The sequence below is a fragment of the Saccopteryx leptura genome, chromosome 9 (assembly GCF_036850995.1).
Source record: "Saccopteryx leptura isolate mSacLep1 chromosome 9, mSacLep1_pri_phased_curated, whole genome shotgun sequence".
Lineage (NCBI taxonomy): Eukaryota > Metazoa > Chordata > Mammalia > Chiroptera > Emballonuridae > Saccopteryx > Saccopteryx leptura.
This window is the reverse complement of record NC_089511.1, coordinates 67,094,655-67,110,510: the sequence shown is the minus strand read 5'-3', so window position 1 is coordinate 67,110,510 and position 15,856 is coordinate 67,094,655. Positions and strand designations below refer to the sequence as shown.

The following is a 15,856-nucleotide window of genomic DNA, read 5'->3' as shown; positions in this document are numbered from 1 at the left end:
AGGTATCCATCTAATAACAGTGTTGACCTTTTTCATTGTTAACTGTTGGGTAAACAAGTGTGTTTAAGTTCACTCCTTGCATTTTGCATTGGCTGGGGCAGTGCCGTGTGTGTGTGTGTGTGTGTGTGTGTGTGTGTGTGTTTTTTCTGTGGCAGGCTGTGGTGCTTGCCCTCGGGGTGGCAGATTGCAAATTGCAGATTGTTTGCCTCCATGGATAGGGGCGATTATTTGTTATTGTTTGCTGGAGAAGGGGTATTCCTTCTCAGCCTGTTTGGGTAGCCTGTGTGCTGAGTCTGGTGGGGGCTGTGAGTCCAATGAGTTCAGAGTGAGTCAGGGCTTGGGAGCCCTGAGTGAAAGGGAAGCTGTCTTCTCTGCTTGTTTGCTCGTCTGCCATTAGGAGACTTCAATAAATGGAATGGCCCACCATTTTCTGGCTCCACAGTTCCTTTACTGTCTGCCTGAATTCATTGTTAACCTGCATGGCTATGGCGGTGGCCACTGGCTCTATGTTAGCCTTTTATTTCCTGTGGAGTGATATTGTATTTTAGAAGGCAATTTGAATAATTGAACTGCATACTTAATGTTCTAGGAAAACAAATAAATAAAATTTGCCAGGTTTAAACAACTCAGTTGTTTGTTTGTAATTTTATTAGTCCATTTATAGTTTTATGTACTTTATTCTTTAGGGTTTCTGTTCTACTACATGTCATATACCTCAACAAGTCGCTTAAACTAGTGCCAGAATGTTTTTATTCCTGTACTCAGAAGTACAAATTTTATAACTGGACATCCAAGTTGTTCTGTAATTTCAATCATAAACAAAAAAAAGCATCCAAATGAATACTGACTATTTTTTCACAACAGTATTCGACAACAGAGGCATCCAACATTAGCATCCAGTGTGCAGAATTGAATGATTTGATTGCATAATGTGGGAGAACTGCTCACTACTGTCTGTTCCTGCTGGCAGTCCTGATGTTCAATCTGATTATATACTCAGAGCTATTTTTTTTCTTTTTTTCCCAGTGCTTTGATATTAAATGTTAATAAATTCTTGGTCCAGGAGAGAGGAAACAGTGAAACAACATGAAAAAGCTCAGTGTAAGAAAGTCAGTAGGAAGGGCTGAATGAGAATACTTAAGGTTTGGTTTACCTTTCCTGTTTATTTTGTCGAGATAAGGGCAGTATAAAATGTCCTATTGCCCTAAACTTGCTCCTATGCAAGAATAGCTAACAAGCTGAGGCATTACACTTTGTTCATTTCTTCTTTTTTGACCCTCGCTCAAGTGAGTCTCTAGAATGCTTTAGTTTCCCTTTGACTATGATAGCTCCATTCAGATCCAGAATATTAACGTTCCTAGTGCACTGTTCTTGTGAGCTTTGTAGAATTAAAACTATCCCTTTAAATATGCATAAATAATATCTTGTGCCCATTTAAAATTAATGTGAAAACTTTTAATACATTCAGCTACTAATATTATAAATAATCTTTTGCACAACTTTTATAGTTGTGCAATTTTATAAAATTTAGAATATTTTTAAGCCTACAAGATATATTTTATACTAAACATTACATATCATCTGGAAATCACATTTATTGATGTTTTTGCTCAGATTGTTTGCTTATATTAACTGTTTATTGTTTTCTCATTGTTGAGTTTTAAGATTTTTTCCTGTATTTTGGATACCTGTTCTTTTTTAACTATGTGCTTTGCAAATATTTTTTTCCCAGGTCTGTTGCTTGTCTTTTTATTCTCTAATCAGTGTCTTTCACAGAGAAGAAGTTTGTTTGTTTATGAAGTGCTATTTTTTTATTTCTTTTTATTTCATTATTTATACTTTTAGTGTTGTAATAAAAAGTCACTTTTAAATCCAAGGTCACCTAGATTTACTCCTACAAGGTTTCTAGTTTTGCATTTTACATGTGGGTCTAAAATTCCACATTTTGCTTTGCTCTTTTTCACCTGGATAAAAAAAAAATATTAGAATATTAGTAGCTTCTAAGTCAAAGCACACAAAGAATAATTTTCCAAGATGAGAGCAAGACTTTTAAAAACGTCAAGTGAACACGTGTCAAAAATTCATTGTTAAGAGGCACCAAGATAGTAATACATGTGTAAGGTGAATTGGATAAAGAAAGAATGATTAAATAAAAGTTCCAATTTGGAAACAAAACTTATAAAAATGTAACTTTTGCAATTATCTCCTCAACAATAATTATTACATCTCTACCATATAAAAATTCATTTGCTTTAATATCTGACAAGAAACATTTATAAACTATCAGTTTGAAAAATAAATGAGCATTTGCCCCTACAGAATTGTAAAATATTCTAACCAGTAGTAAACAGCAAATGAAACAAAGGTGCACACTCTTAAAGAATTAGCTATCTTCCAGGGAGACCTGATGTATAATGTCTGCACAGAGAGGACAAGCAATAGTACCCTTTACCTATTTCCAAACTTATGATAAATTTCTTTACTTCATAGAAGAAACTTAAGATGTACTTAAAGAAATATAAATGCTTCAGTGACTATATTTGTGGGTTTTATTTCTATAGATTTGTATCTGTATACGTACTTCCGAGTTTCTATAACTGTGGTTGGTAAAGAACTAGTTTGGGAGTAGAAATCATTTTTTTTTAAGTGAGAGGCAGAGAGGCAGATAGACAGACTCCCGTGTGCACCCAGGACTGGGATCCACCCGGCAAGCCGCATACCCAGTGATGCTGTTCTCATCTGAGGCCATTGCTTCGTTGCTGAGCAACCAAGCTATTTTAGCCTCTGAGGTGAAGGCCATAGAACCATCCTCAACACTCACCTGGGGCCAACTTGCTTGAACCATCCCATGACTATGGGAGGGAAAGAGAAAGACAGAGAGAGAAAATGAGGAGGGGGAAGGATGGAGAAGCAGATGGTTGCTTCTCCTGTGTGTCCTGACCAGGCATTAAACCCAGGACTTCCACATGCCAGGCCAACACTCTATTACTGAGCCAACTGTCCAGGGCTAGAAATCTTGAACTTGATCTTTCTTCAGATTATTGTCAAAAGTAGGTCAAGTAAGTTTGAGCTGGTTAAAATCTAAAGAATAAACAGCTTATATTTCAGAGAAACTGGGCAAACTTTTTGGATAAAGGTTAATAAAACCATTAAAATTATAAAATGATAATATTTTTGACTATTCTGTTTTGAGAAGAATAAAAAACAATGAAAGAAATAATTGTGTTTGTTACTTTGTAAACCTTTTTGCAGACCGAGAGATTATGCTTTATTTATATTTGGTGTCATTTACATGTTTTAACACAATGCTTCTCAGGTATGGTACACAGAGGAAAAGTTCTAAGAATGTCAAAAATGGATGAGGAATTTTAAACTTTTTACATTTAGCTGCATGCATGCTCTTTTTCTCAAAATAGTACTTGTCTAGATTTTTTATGTAGACTATCAGTTAATTTGGAGACCAATCATCATGACAAAGTTTTTGCATAACAAAATTTTGATCACCTTTAAGTAGATACACAATATAATTTATACATGTGTATTTTATTGCTTTTAGTTTTATTTTTTTGTAAAAGAAAAAGAAAAATTAGTGTTTGTTTATTTTTATTTGTTGAACCTTTGTGTAGTTGTCTATGTAATGAGTTTTAAATTTACAGCTATAGATCCAAGTGTGCAAAAATAGAAACAAATTTTCTTATAATTACATGAGCTAAACTGGATGGTTGTCAGGTGGTGGGGTTGAGGGGTGGGTGAAAAAGAAGGGATTAAGACAGTGGTGGGATTCAAATAACTTAACAACCAATTCTCTACCCTAATGACCATTTTAAGTATAAAAAAATTATATACCAAAACGTAATTTATTATTTCATGCATTTAATACTTAAGAACAATAAAAGAGGTATACAAAACTAGATTGTGTCATAAGAAAGTTCTAAATATTAATGAAAAGGTATTAAATACCTGACAAAAAAGGATAAAATAAAATATCGGCCCTGGCCGGTTGGCTCAGTGGTAGAGCGTCGGCCTGGCGTGCAGAAGTCCCGGGTTTGATTCCCGGCCAGGGCACACAGGAGAAGCGCCCATATGCTTCTCCACCCCTCCCCCTCTCCTTCCTCTCTGTCTCTCTCTTCCCCTCCCGCAGCCGAGGCTCCATTGGAGCAAAGATGGCCCGGGCACTGGGGATGGCTCTATGGCCTCTGCCTCAGGCGCTAGAGTGGCTCTGGTCGCAACAGAGCGATGCCCCAGATGGGCAGAGCATCGCCCCCTGGTGGGCGTGCCAGGTGAATCCTGGTCAGGCGCATGTGGGAGTCTGTCTGTCTCCCCGTTTCCAACTTCAGAAAAATTCCAAAAAAAAAAAAAATCTGTTATTTAAGATATTTCCATATTGCTTCTTGATTGGTGTCCTCACTTGCAATTTTTTTTTCACCTATGGATGGAATGAACATTTCTATAGGCTCTTAGAATATGCTGTTGTGGAGATGAATGTTAAAAAGAGTAAGGAATGTAAATTTGTGATTTTGACATTCGTGGCTGCCCAGGTGCCCACCCTAGAGAGAACCCTGATTACAAGTGTCATTTCAACAACAGCTTCACTGAACTCAACAAAAAATTAGGTATCGGTTCTGCTGAACTGGAGCAAACCAGCTGAATTCCACCTCTGGATTAACATATAAAAATGACTTGGCTCATGGTGCAGTGGTGGATAAAGCATCAGCCTAGAACACTGAGGTCGTTGGTTCAAAACCTTGACCTTGCCCAGTCAAGGCACATACAACAAGCAAGCAATGAACAACTAAAGTGAAGCACAACTGAGTTGATACTTTTCACTGACCCTCCCCTCCTCTCTCTGTAAAGTTAATAAATAAAATCTTAAAAAAATAATGAACCAACGGCCCATTATAATACAGTCATGAGAATATAAAATACAGCATAGGGAATATAGTCAATAATACTGTAATAACTATGTATGATGCCAGGTGGATACTGGACCTGTCCAGGTGATCACTTCATGAGGTATATAAATGTTTAATTACTATCTTGTATGTCTAAAATTAATACATATATTGTATGTCAAATTTTGAAAAACTTTTTAAAAAATTAATTAGCTTAATTATCTCAGCTCATAAGTGGGTAGCTAACCTTAATCTAGTCAATTTAAGAAATTTAGCCTCTTTTGGCTTATAACTCAGTCTCTTTAGAAAAAAGATTTTTTTCCCTCTTTCCCTTCTCCTTATAATACTGTTTTAGGTATATAGATATCAGGAGGAAGGAACAGTTGTGGTGTTCTATTCCCTACTCAACAGGTTATAGCATAAACTCTCTACTTCTTCAGGCTTTGCCATTGATATGGTCAAAGCCCAGCTTGAAAAATTAAAAGGAGACATCTTTTACCTCTCAACCAAGTCTGGATTTTGCAAATAAAATGTGCTTCTACTTACAGTCTGTTTTCTAGGCTATGGATTTACAAAATTTTACTTTGGAAGTCAAAAGCTAATACATTAATTTTCTTTTTGGCTAGAATTTTGTTTCTTTTTGGCTAGAATTTTCCTGAGGAAAATTCTAGTCTTAATTGTGGAAAGCTAAAAAATTAAAAGAATCATAGAAAAAAATTAAGGCATTTCAAAATTTTATTGTGCTAATATTTGTTGCAGTGACCAAAGGTGTAATTACTGAGAGAAGTTTGCAACAAATGAAGTATTTTTATTCTAAGATCCATTTCTTTTCCTTTTTTTTTTTTGTCCAAAGACTTTATTTATTTTATAGAGAGAGTGAGAGAAAGAAAGGGGGAAAGGAACAGTAGTAGTTGCTTGGCCAAGCTAGCCCTAGGTTTTGAACCAGTGACCTCTGCATTCTAGGTTATAATTTACTCACTGTGCCACCACAGGTCAGGCTAAAATCAACTTCTTTATCTCCTCATGTATTACTATTTTCCAACATAAAAGAATTTACCTTTTGCTTATCAGGATAGCTATAAAATGACTTATAGAAGTTGCTAGTAGTTAGCAATTCTCTGCTCTTAAAATAATGCACTTTAGGATTTTCAGTAGGACCAGGACTTCCCACCCCTCACTCCAAATCAAATTTTAACTTACACTCTAAAACTATTAAGACAAATCTTCAATCAGTTCTTCAAAGCAAAAAAACATTCTAAACGTGCTTGTCGTATAATATTTTCTTTCTTCTTTTATTAAATTTTTTTTATTTATTCATTTTAGAGAGGAGAGGGAGAGACAGAGAGAGAAAGAGGAGAGACAGAGAGAGAGAAGGGGGGAGGAGCTGGAAGCATCAACTCCCATATGTGCCTTGGCCAGGCAAGCCCAGGGTTTCGAACCAACGACCTCAGCATTTCCAGGTCGATGCTTTATCCACTGCGCCACCACAGGTCAGGCCTTATTAAATTTTTTATTCGTTGATTTTAAGGAGAGACTAAAAGAGAGAGAGACATTGATTTGCTGTTCCATTCGTTTATTCATTCACTGGTTGGTTACTGTATGTGACCTGACCAGGGATTCAATCTGAACCTTTGGTGTGTCAGGATGATGCTCTAACCAGTTGTGCTACCCAGCCAAGATCACATTTTCCTTTTTACCTCATTTTTACTTTAAAAAAATTTTAATATTTTTAATATTCATTTTAGAAAGGTGGGGGGAGAGAAAGAGAGGGAGAGAGGGCAAAGGGAGGAGCAGGAAGCACCAACTCCCATATGTGCCTTGACCATGCAGGCCTGGGGTTTCAAAACGGTGACCTCAGTGTTCCAGGTCAACACTTTATCCACTGTGCCACCACAGGTCAGCCTAAAATGTTTTCTAACCCTCATACTTAAAATGATACAATTGTTGAATCTAAGTGCATCTATAGTTGACAAAAAAAAAACAAATAAATTGAAGGTAGAGCTCTTCGTGATTTTTGTTATGTCTAAAAAATAAACCTAGTCTATCAACAAAGTCTTAAGAGATACACCAGTAAGAAATTTTATACAAGGTATTTGATGTTTTATTTTTTCCTTAGAGGTTTAAGCTCATAAAATTACTCATAAGTACTCATGCTATCATGAAGGCCTTTTTAACTACTTAAATTCACCAGAAATATAAATAGCAAAGAAATAATTGTTTCTCAGAAATTAGTTTAATGTTTAGTTATTGTGCATATGTGGGAGGTGCCAACATTTTTATTTTCTTTTTTCTGGCATTCCATGTTTAGAGTTTTGTACAAATAATTATTGTTGGCATATTGTGAAACATTCAGGGTAACAGGAATATGCCACAATAATGTACATTTTACAAACTTTTCTTATTGGCTCTGTGTTACATTTAGTCTTAGTAATTCAAAAGATGATATAGTCATGACCAACATTCTTAATATATTTGCTTATGATAAAGTCTGGTTATATGCTTCTTGCTACTCATTTGATGTATTATTTTTTCATATTGTATTTGCTCATGTAGGACTTTCATTTCTACATCTGACTGTGCCTATATAATTCTTTAACATGATTAACACTGTGGCTGCTGATTGTACTGCTCAGTCTAAAGCAATAACCACATGCAATTCTATAAGACCAAATTAAAAAAAAGAATAAAAATCTTGCTATATTTTTATTTTCTGCTTCATATGATAAATTGCTGAGCAATATAGAAGTGAACATTCAATTTATTATTAGTGAATATACTTTGTATATTTTTTCCTGTGCATAATTCACTAGAAAAAAATAGACAGTGACAGCTATGATGTCACCTTTAATTAAACAGAGATTACATAGTTTATTAAATAATTAATCTTTAAAGAACGAATATTGTTTTTTTCTTAAATATCTTTTTACCTTTATAGGATGCTGCAACCTAAAATTTAGCACCGTTAGTAAATATAGATTAAATATTCATTGTATACATATACATTGTATTTATTTAAAAAAAACAAATGCCTGACAAGGCAGTGACACATTGGCCAGAGCATCAGAATGGGGTACAGAGGAATCAGGTTCAAAACCCCAAGGTTGCCGGCTTGAGCACAGGCTCATCTGGTTTGAGCAAGTGTCACCAGCTTGAGCCAAGGTCACTGGCTTGAGCAAAGGGTCACTCAGTCTGCTGTAGCCCCACAGTCAAGGCACATATGAGAAATCAATCAATGAACAACTAAGGTGCCACAACAAAGAATTGATGCTTCTCATCACTCTCCCTTCCTGTCTGTCTGTCTCTATCTCTCTCTGTCTCTGTCTCTCTGTGACAAAAAACAAAACAAAACAAAACAAAAAAAATCCCACTTACCAACACACTTGTAAAATAACGGCTCCTTGATGTGCCATTCAAGTGCACATCTGTGAACTTTAAAAAAACTCATGATTATTATGCTCCTCAAATTTAAACTTATAATTCAGTTCCAGGTGAAATATGATATTAATGATACACATGCACTTTCTGTTGAGAGGGGATTGTGCCTGGATTGATTATAGGCCTTAATGACACATTCATAACCGAATGCTACTAATTAGGTTAAATCACTAGTGAATTTATAACAAAGGTTTTCAATATTTAATGTTTTTCTTCCAAATAACCTGGCTGTCTTTAATATGGTCAAATGGACTATTTAAGGGCACAAAAATGCATCTACTTATGTTTATAACCCATAATTTAGAATTTAGACAAAATTATTTACTGTTTCTGGATGTGTCTTTATAAGAGGACTTTGTTCATTCAGCAGACATTCTTCTTAGCATAACAGTGCCACATATTGTGTTAGAGACTAGATAGGATACTTTAATAAGATACATTTCCTGTACTCCCTTATAATTCATAGTATGCTAGAGAGGCAGTTTCATTAGTACATCATTAAAACATGAGAAAAAGCTCTAATGGAAACATATAGATCATTGCATGGGAATCCCAAACAACATAGAACCAAATTTGTCCTATTCTAGGTCAACATAAATTTTCTGAAGAAGGAACTTTTGACTTGTATCTTGAAAGAATAGTAGGAGTTGATCAAGCAGATCAAAGGGGATTCACAGTTGTGGTTTTATGATTTATAATAGGAAACATATATTTGTTGTTCATCCCATCTCTGGTGCAGAGCTCCTAAAATTCTTGGAATTTCTAAGTGATGAAAGCCATACAGTCATCTTTTCTTATGTTAATGAGAAGTAGTCCTAAGGAGCGGCTGGATGCCAGTGGAACCAACCAGGTCATTGGAAGCTTGGAAATTTTAGTCCCACCCAGTGACCTCCAAGGAGGGGAGAGGGGGCTGAAGGTTGACCCAATCAAGTAATGAAGCCTTCAAAAAAATATATGGGGTTCAAAGAGCTTCTGTGTTGGTGTGCACATGGAGATGTGGGGAAGCAGAGCCCGGAAAGGGCAGGGAAGCTCTGTATTCTGTCCCCATCCCTTGCCCTACGCATCTCTGAATAGTAAAAGTTAAATCGAGTAAGTAAACTGTTTCTCTGAGTTCTGTGAGCTGCTCTAACAAGTTAATAAAACTCAAGGAGGGAATGATAACAACCTCTGCTTTATAGTTAGGCAGAAGTGTATGTACCACCCTGGGCTTGGGACTGGTGTCCGAAGTGGGGAGTGGAGGGGGAGTCTTGAAGGACAGAACACTTAACCAGTGGAATCTGGTGTTATCAGCTCTGGGTAGAGAGTGTCAGAATTGAGTCGAACTGTAGGACACCCAGTTGGCGTCCAGATACTTGCTTGTTGATATGAGGAAGCCCCCTTACTCTCCCACACACATATTGGAATTTTGTCTGGGAAAGCAAAAAGACAAAAAACAAAACAACCTCAAACAGACTAACAAACCAACAAACAAAAAACCAGTCAAGGTCAAGGTTCTAATACGCCTAAAGAACAGAGGCGTAGAACAATATGATAGATTTTGAAAATTATAAAATAACTCTAACTGAAGCATAACAGGCTTACAGAGAAATGATAGACATCAGATCTAAGAAGGTCACCAGGGACCATATTCTTTGGTACTTTGAATTTTAATGCTCTACAGTCATCTCTTGCCAGGTTGTGGTTCACTTTTCGCAGTCTCACTGTATTGCAGATTTTTAAATTGTATGTATCTAATTTTGTTTGGTGAATTTTTCACTATATCACAAAATTTTGTGGTATATAGACATTTTTATATATTTATTATTCTAATTATTTTTGTGGTAAAATAAGCAAAATAAGTGTGGGAAAGGTTAATAACAGTGTGAGAAAGGTTTATAAGAGTGTGGGAGGGTTTTTAAAGCCTTAAAATATGTATAAATAATAAAATAAATATAAGTCACTACTTTGCAGATTTTTGCCTATCACGGGGGTTCTGGAAGCTAACCCCCGTGGTAGACGAGGGACCACTGTGTACATTGAAAGAAGGTGTGAGCCTACAAAGAAATTGCTTTATGAAAGCCTGTCCTGTGTAGCTTACCTGCAGATAGTCAACATGTACAGAGAGAGTAGTGTGAAGGGGAAAGTTATCAGTATGTTCTGAAATTAGTAAGGCTTTTTGTTGTAGTTGTTTTAAGTAATAAAGTCATTACAGATTTTGAGTGGGGATTTCTTTGATAATGCTAGAAGCCAAACACTAATTCTTGTAATATTCTTTTAATATCTTAGAAATATTATGGCCCATGCTTGATGACATTCCACATATTTGCTCAGCTCTTCTCATTAGTTTAATCCAGGAGTATTAATCATTTTATAATCATTTTACAGAAAAAGAAAGCAGGGCAGTAATAAGAACTCTCTTGTCCTCATGAGCTCATAATGCAAAGAGGGAAGGAGAGAAGGAGGTCAGGAGATACGCTTCAGAGAGGGCAACTTTCTCAGGGATTTATTTGCATAAAATCAGTCATTTTAAAGCACCCCCTCTTTTAATTTAAGTGTTTCCACAAACTTAGTTTGCTGCTTTACAATATAAAAATTAATATTGCATATTTTTATTATTTATTAATTTATAAGATTTCTGTAATGTGTTAAATCTCATTGTACATCAATGAACATTAGTTGAATGGAATTCTATAGTTCTATTTTGATATATATTTAGGATAGGTGATATACGTAAAGAGTTTTGTAATTTGTATAATTTTACTTTTAATCAGAATTAAGTATCCCATTATTATATATTTTATTTTGGTTTTAATTTAGAAACTTCTTAATTTCCACCCATGAGTCACTCAAATCTAAAATCTAATATACTGGTACTAGAATCTAAAATAATATCTAATCTATAAAAATTACTGATAAAAATGTGAAATTTTATATATTACAAATATTGCCATCAAAGAGATATGAGAAAAATGATGTCCGTATTTTTCTTTCCAATCGTCAGTGACCTCCATTCCCAAAAGTACATCACATCTGGAGTCAGAAGCTAATTTAAATTACAATATGCTAGATTTTTGTGATTGAAGAAAAAACGACAAAATTAATTTGATATGTTTACTTACAGAGAGCCATATCTTAGAAGATGTCAACAAATGTATCATAGCCTTGAGAGACCAGGATGCTGACAGTTTAGACCGAGCTGCCGGCGCTATCAGAGGACGGGCAGCAAGAGTTGCTCATATCGTCACAGGTGAAATGGACAGTTATGAGCCAGGCGCTTACACGGAAGGTGTGATGAGAAACGTTAACTTCCTTACAAGTACTGGTAAGTCCAGTGCCCAAACAGATGCACTGTCCCTGATATTTTAATCTACATAGCTACCAATTATTCAGACATATGGAAAGAAGTTTTCAGCTTGTGTTGTTTGCTTTGAAATAGTTTGCTCTACTACTTGATAGATGCTTTGAAAATTATGTGGTTATGTGATTTGAAAATTATCTCTAAGAAGTAAATATATTTACTGGAAAAAATAAGTCTTTTATAAATCCATGCATTATATAAATTACCTTGGCTAATTATGAATGTTTATTAATGCCAGAGCTGTTAGAAGGTATAATTAGACCACATATGAACATTTATAATAGTTTTCAAACCCTCTTTAGCTGTCTTATTGGTACCCTCAGGTTTTTGTTTTCATTACTCAAACAGAGCAAACTTGTCTTGTTTCCAGAGAAATGCTCTCTCTCTTCTTTTGCAGCATTTGCAAAACAACAGTTTATTCTTTCACATAATTTCTTTGATTACTTAAGAAATATGGAATCAGGATTTTGTTTGAGTTGCAGCATTCAGTTTCTAAAATCAGCTAGTCAATGCTTAGTTCTTGATGTACTCAGTAAATGGCATTCTTATCTTTAACACTACCATTAACATTTCTACAAGAAATTTACAGAAGCTTTGAATTCATATAGATTCAGAAACAATGGTTGCCATTTGAATGAGGGCAGTCAACTGTTTTTGTAGGTCATTATGGCAGAAGCTTCTCCTGTGAAAATCCTTTCTGATTTGTGAAATCCCCCTGTTAATTTTTTTTTATTATTATTAATTACCCCTTAACTCTAGGATGGCTGTGACCCATCAGTTCTAAAATATTTGAGATTCATATTTAAATCATCAATCTTACCTATAGAATTTTTCTTTATAATGAGCACAGGGCATATTAAATTTGGACAATATATATATTGTGTAGTAAAAGGGGTAGAAGAGCTGAGGTTGGGTAGTTTTGGAGGGGGTGAAGGCTGGGAAGGAAGATGCACCTTGAAATTAATTAACTAAGAGAAACATATCAGCAGCTAAAGAACCCACACTAGGGATTAGTTCTGAAGAGGTACACCACCAGGTAAGTTTAGTAAGGTTTGTAGTAGAAAATTGATTAGTGTTAGTCTTCTCCTTGCATGTCGATGCAGAAAATTACTGAGAAATCTTCGCACATAGTTTTCTCATTACCTTTAAACATTTTTTTCTAAAATAATAAAACACTAAAGATATGTTAAGGAAAGATGAAGGAAGTACGTGTGAAACATTCGTTCTTATGTTTCAATACCCCACGAAAGGTACTAGTGATACAAATACAGCACATGGTGGTTGCTTTAGCAACAAGGTATTTACTTGCTTAAAAAGATGATTGTGTTGTGGTAGTTCTGCATCTGTCTGTAAACTGAATTAAACCAGTTCTTTCCTGTTGATCAAAATGAAGTATAGAATTTCCTAATTTTTTTTTATCTTCTGAGAATGGAATTATAAGTAAAAGAAAAATGAATGCAATGGGGCTTCTATTTTGAGCCAAATGAAATAATGAAATTTTTTTTTGTAGGATATTGAGTAGGCAAAGTCTATCTGAACTTTACCTATAAGTTACCTCTGTCTCAGTTTGTAATCTCAAATAGTAACATCTTGTGAACACACTCTTATAGTCATGGTGGCTGTAGGAAGTACCAAGTTTATAGTTTTATTCTCCATAGAATTAAATCCATATCTGCCTCATACAAAGAAGTGAAAGCTAAATTTTAAAGTGTCCAGAATGTGAATTGTGTTGTAATATCACTCCCTTCGAAATCAGTTTTTATAATCTGAACTAAGAAAATAAAAATGAAAAAAATTATTTATACATTTAATCACAAGTTTGCCAATACCTCTATGATTTATAATGACCTTATAAAATAATTAATCAATATGGCCACATTATCATTCAATTAAAAGAGAGCTAAGTTCTTTTTCCTCTGATTAGTTATATGTAACTTTAATTAAAATATTTCTGGTAGAGCATGTCCTGTTCCAAAAATATAATAAATATAGAATAAAATGGGTTATTCTTTACAAATCACATCTTACTGTTAATATAGAAATGTATTTTATGACGTTCTAATTTTGTCATTTTAATTTTGAGATAATTTTTTATTTATCTTTGAAGAAAGCTTCTCATTTTTGTTTAATATGTCTAATTCCAATTTTTTTGAACAGCTTTCCTTGAAATTTATCAAAAACATACTTCACTAAAGAGAATTCTGAGCAATTATTTTGATGAAAATGCTAATTAGATCAATTTGATCTTATCCAAAGCTAAAATATGAGAGCATTTTTCTCTCTCATAGAGATATTGTCTATGAAACACGCTTCTCACTATTCTTTTCTCCACAATTAAGTAACAGAAAACATTCATATTTGTTCACATCTGCTCATAACTTGGACTTATTATTTATAAATAAACATCAATTTAAGAAATTGAAGTGTCATTTTTTTTTTATCACTGAGACTCTTTTTTCTTTGTAAAACTTGTCAAAAAGCACTGTCATCAGTGAGGAAACCCAAAGCATACTTTATCTAAACCCCAAAGCATAGTTTTGGAATATTGCATCTTTGATTTTAATCAGATGTTGTAGCTCATTAGCACATTTTTTAAATTTGATAATTTTCTAAGAGTTTTCTCAGCATTAGGAAGCAGAGTTGCCCTGTTACATTTTAGCATTTTTTATTGTTCATAAACCCTAGCAGTTGGTTTTAAGTGAGATGCAGTTAACATCTGGAATGCTCCATTTTATTCAGACAGAAGCATAATATTGTAACCTCCATGTTACAATATTATGAACAATTTCCATGTGAAATTGTTTATTCTGCCAAATTCTTCCCGGTTACTAAGCTCCTCTTCCTGTCAGGAATTCCTGATAAGGTAGAGAAAATATATTGATTATTATTTTTTTATTTGTCAAATAACAAACCTTCTTGATTGCAATGTGAAGGCTGAGAAGCTGTATTCTTAACATCAATTTCAGTTTTTTCACATTAGTTTGGGGACATATTCTAAACCAATGCCTAAGGAAGTGTATGATTTATGGATTCTATCAAATTCAGAAATTAGCAGGTTCTACAGCATCTGTTACAAACCTTTGAACCTCACTTGGTTCTGATGTCAGCCAGGCTCATAGACCAAACATGAATAGGCTAATAAATGAATCTGACCAAGAGATCGTGGTGGCATCCACCATTGGCAACTGGTAGTAATAACAGATAGTCATTAATCAAGTACTCATTTCAGCCCCTCTGAAATGTACTCAGAATCCTCTCCTTATTAGAATAGAGAAGAATCATATAGTTGTATTTTTCTTCTTAAAGGCAAATAAAACAGATGAAAAAATTTAGAGCCAACACATATTTTTAAAATTTTGTTGTAAATTTTTCTTGCAACCAGTTTCAACAACAGATAATAAAATTGTAAGATAAATTTCATTTAAAAACTGTAATAGTCAATAATTCCAATTAACTCCCTTTCATTTATTATTGTTCACATACAAATATTCTGAAATTTGTAGCCTGATTAAAGCATGCTACTGTCCTTATGTTGCATCTCTGTTCTAGAATGTTAAATGGTTAGAGGATGAAACACCAAAGCTTTCATTCTAGCGGTCTTTACTTCCTCCAGTCCAGCAGAGTTTGAAAATTAGTGACTTTCATACTAGATAAGATTCTATATAACTCAAATAATTTTTATGTGTCTGGTTTTGACCAGCTTAATTTTATATATTGTCATAAGAATTAGTTTTACACACAGGTAAAAATCTTGATCTTGGCATATTGTAACAAATAGGAAGGTCTGGTGACACTAGAGTTCACTGTGGCACTGACTGGATCTTAGTGATGTCTTCCTTTTTGTTACACCTGAGCCATAGCCTTTTTCTATAACCTCTCAATAGATGCCCAGTTGGCTTCACTCACTTAACTTACCTACCTGAACTTTGTAGGTATTACAATTCACCTGAATGTGCATTTCTATGCTTTTCCCTAAAGTGAGCCAAAAGCACCATCTACTGCATCTAAGTTGATGCTTTCAGTCCATGGACATTCCAAAATACTTTCTAAATTTGGTCTTGTCCATGCTTTTTACCTATTATTTTGAATATTCTCACCCCTTATTTCTCACATCAATTATTAAACATCTTTCATTAGACAATTTATTCCATGTCCTCTAGAATCCTTTCTTTAGAACTCTCTGGCAATAGTG

The 15,856-nt window shown here is 34.4% G+C and overlaps 1 protein-coding gene across 3 annotated transcripts in view; it reads left to right on the top strand.

Annotated features, from left to right (window-relative positions):
* CTNNA3 (catenin alpha 3) overlaps positions 1-15,856 on the top strand; it is a 2,003,993-nt gene that overhangs the window by 1,460,224 nt on the left and 527,913 nt on the right. For all 3 annotated transcript variants that reach the window (XM_066349268.1, XM_066349266.1, XM_066349267.1), the window contains exon 12: positions 11,428-11,628. In XM_066349268.1, the coding sequence (XP_066205365.1) occupies positions 11,428-11,628 (201 nt within the window). The remainder of the gene's footprint in view (positions 1-11,427; positions 11,629-15,856) is intronic.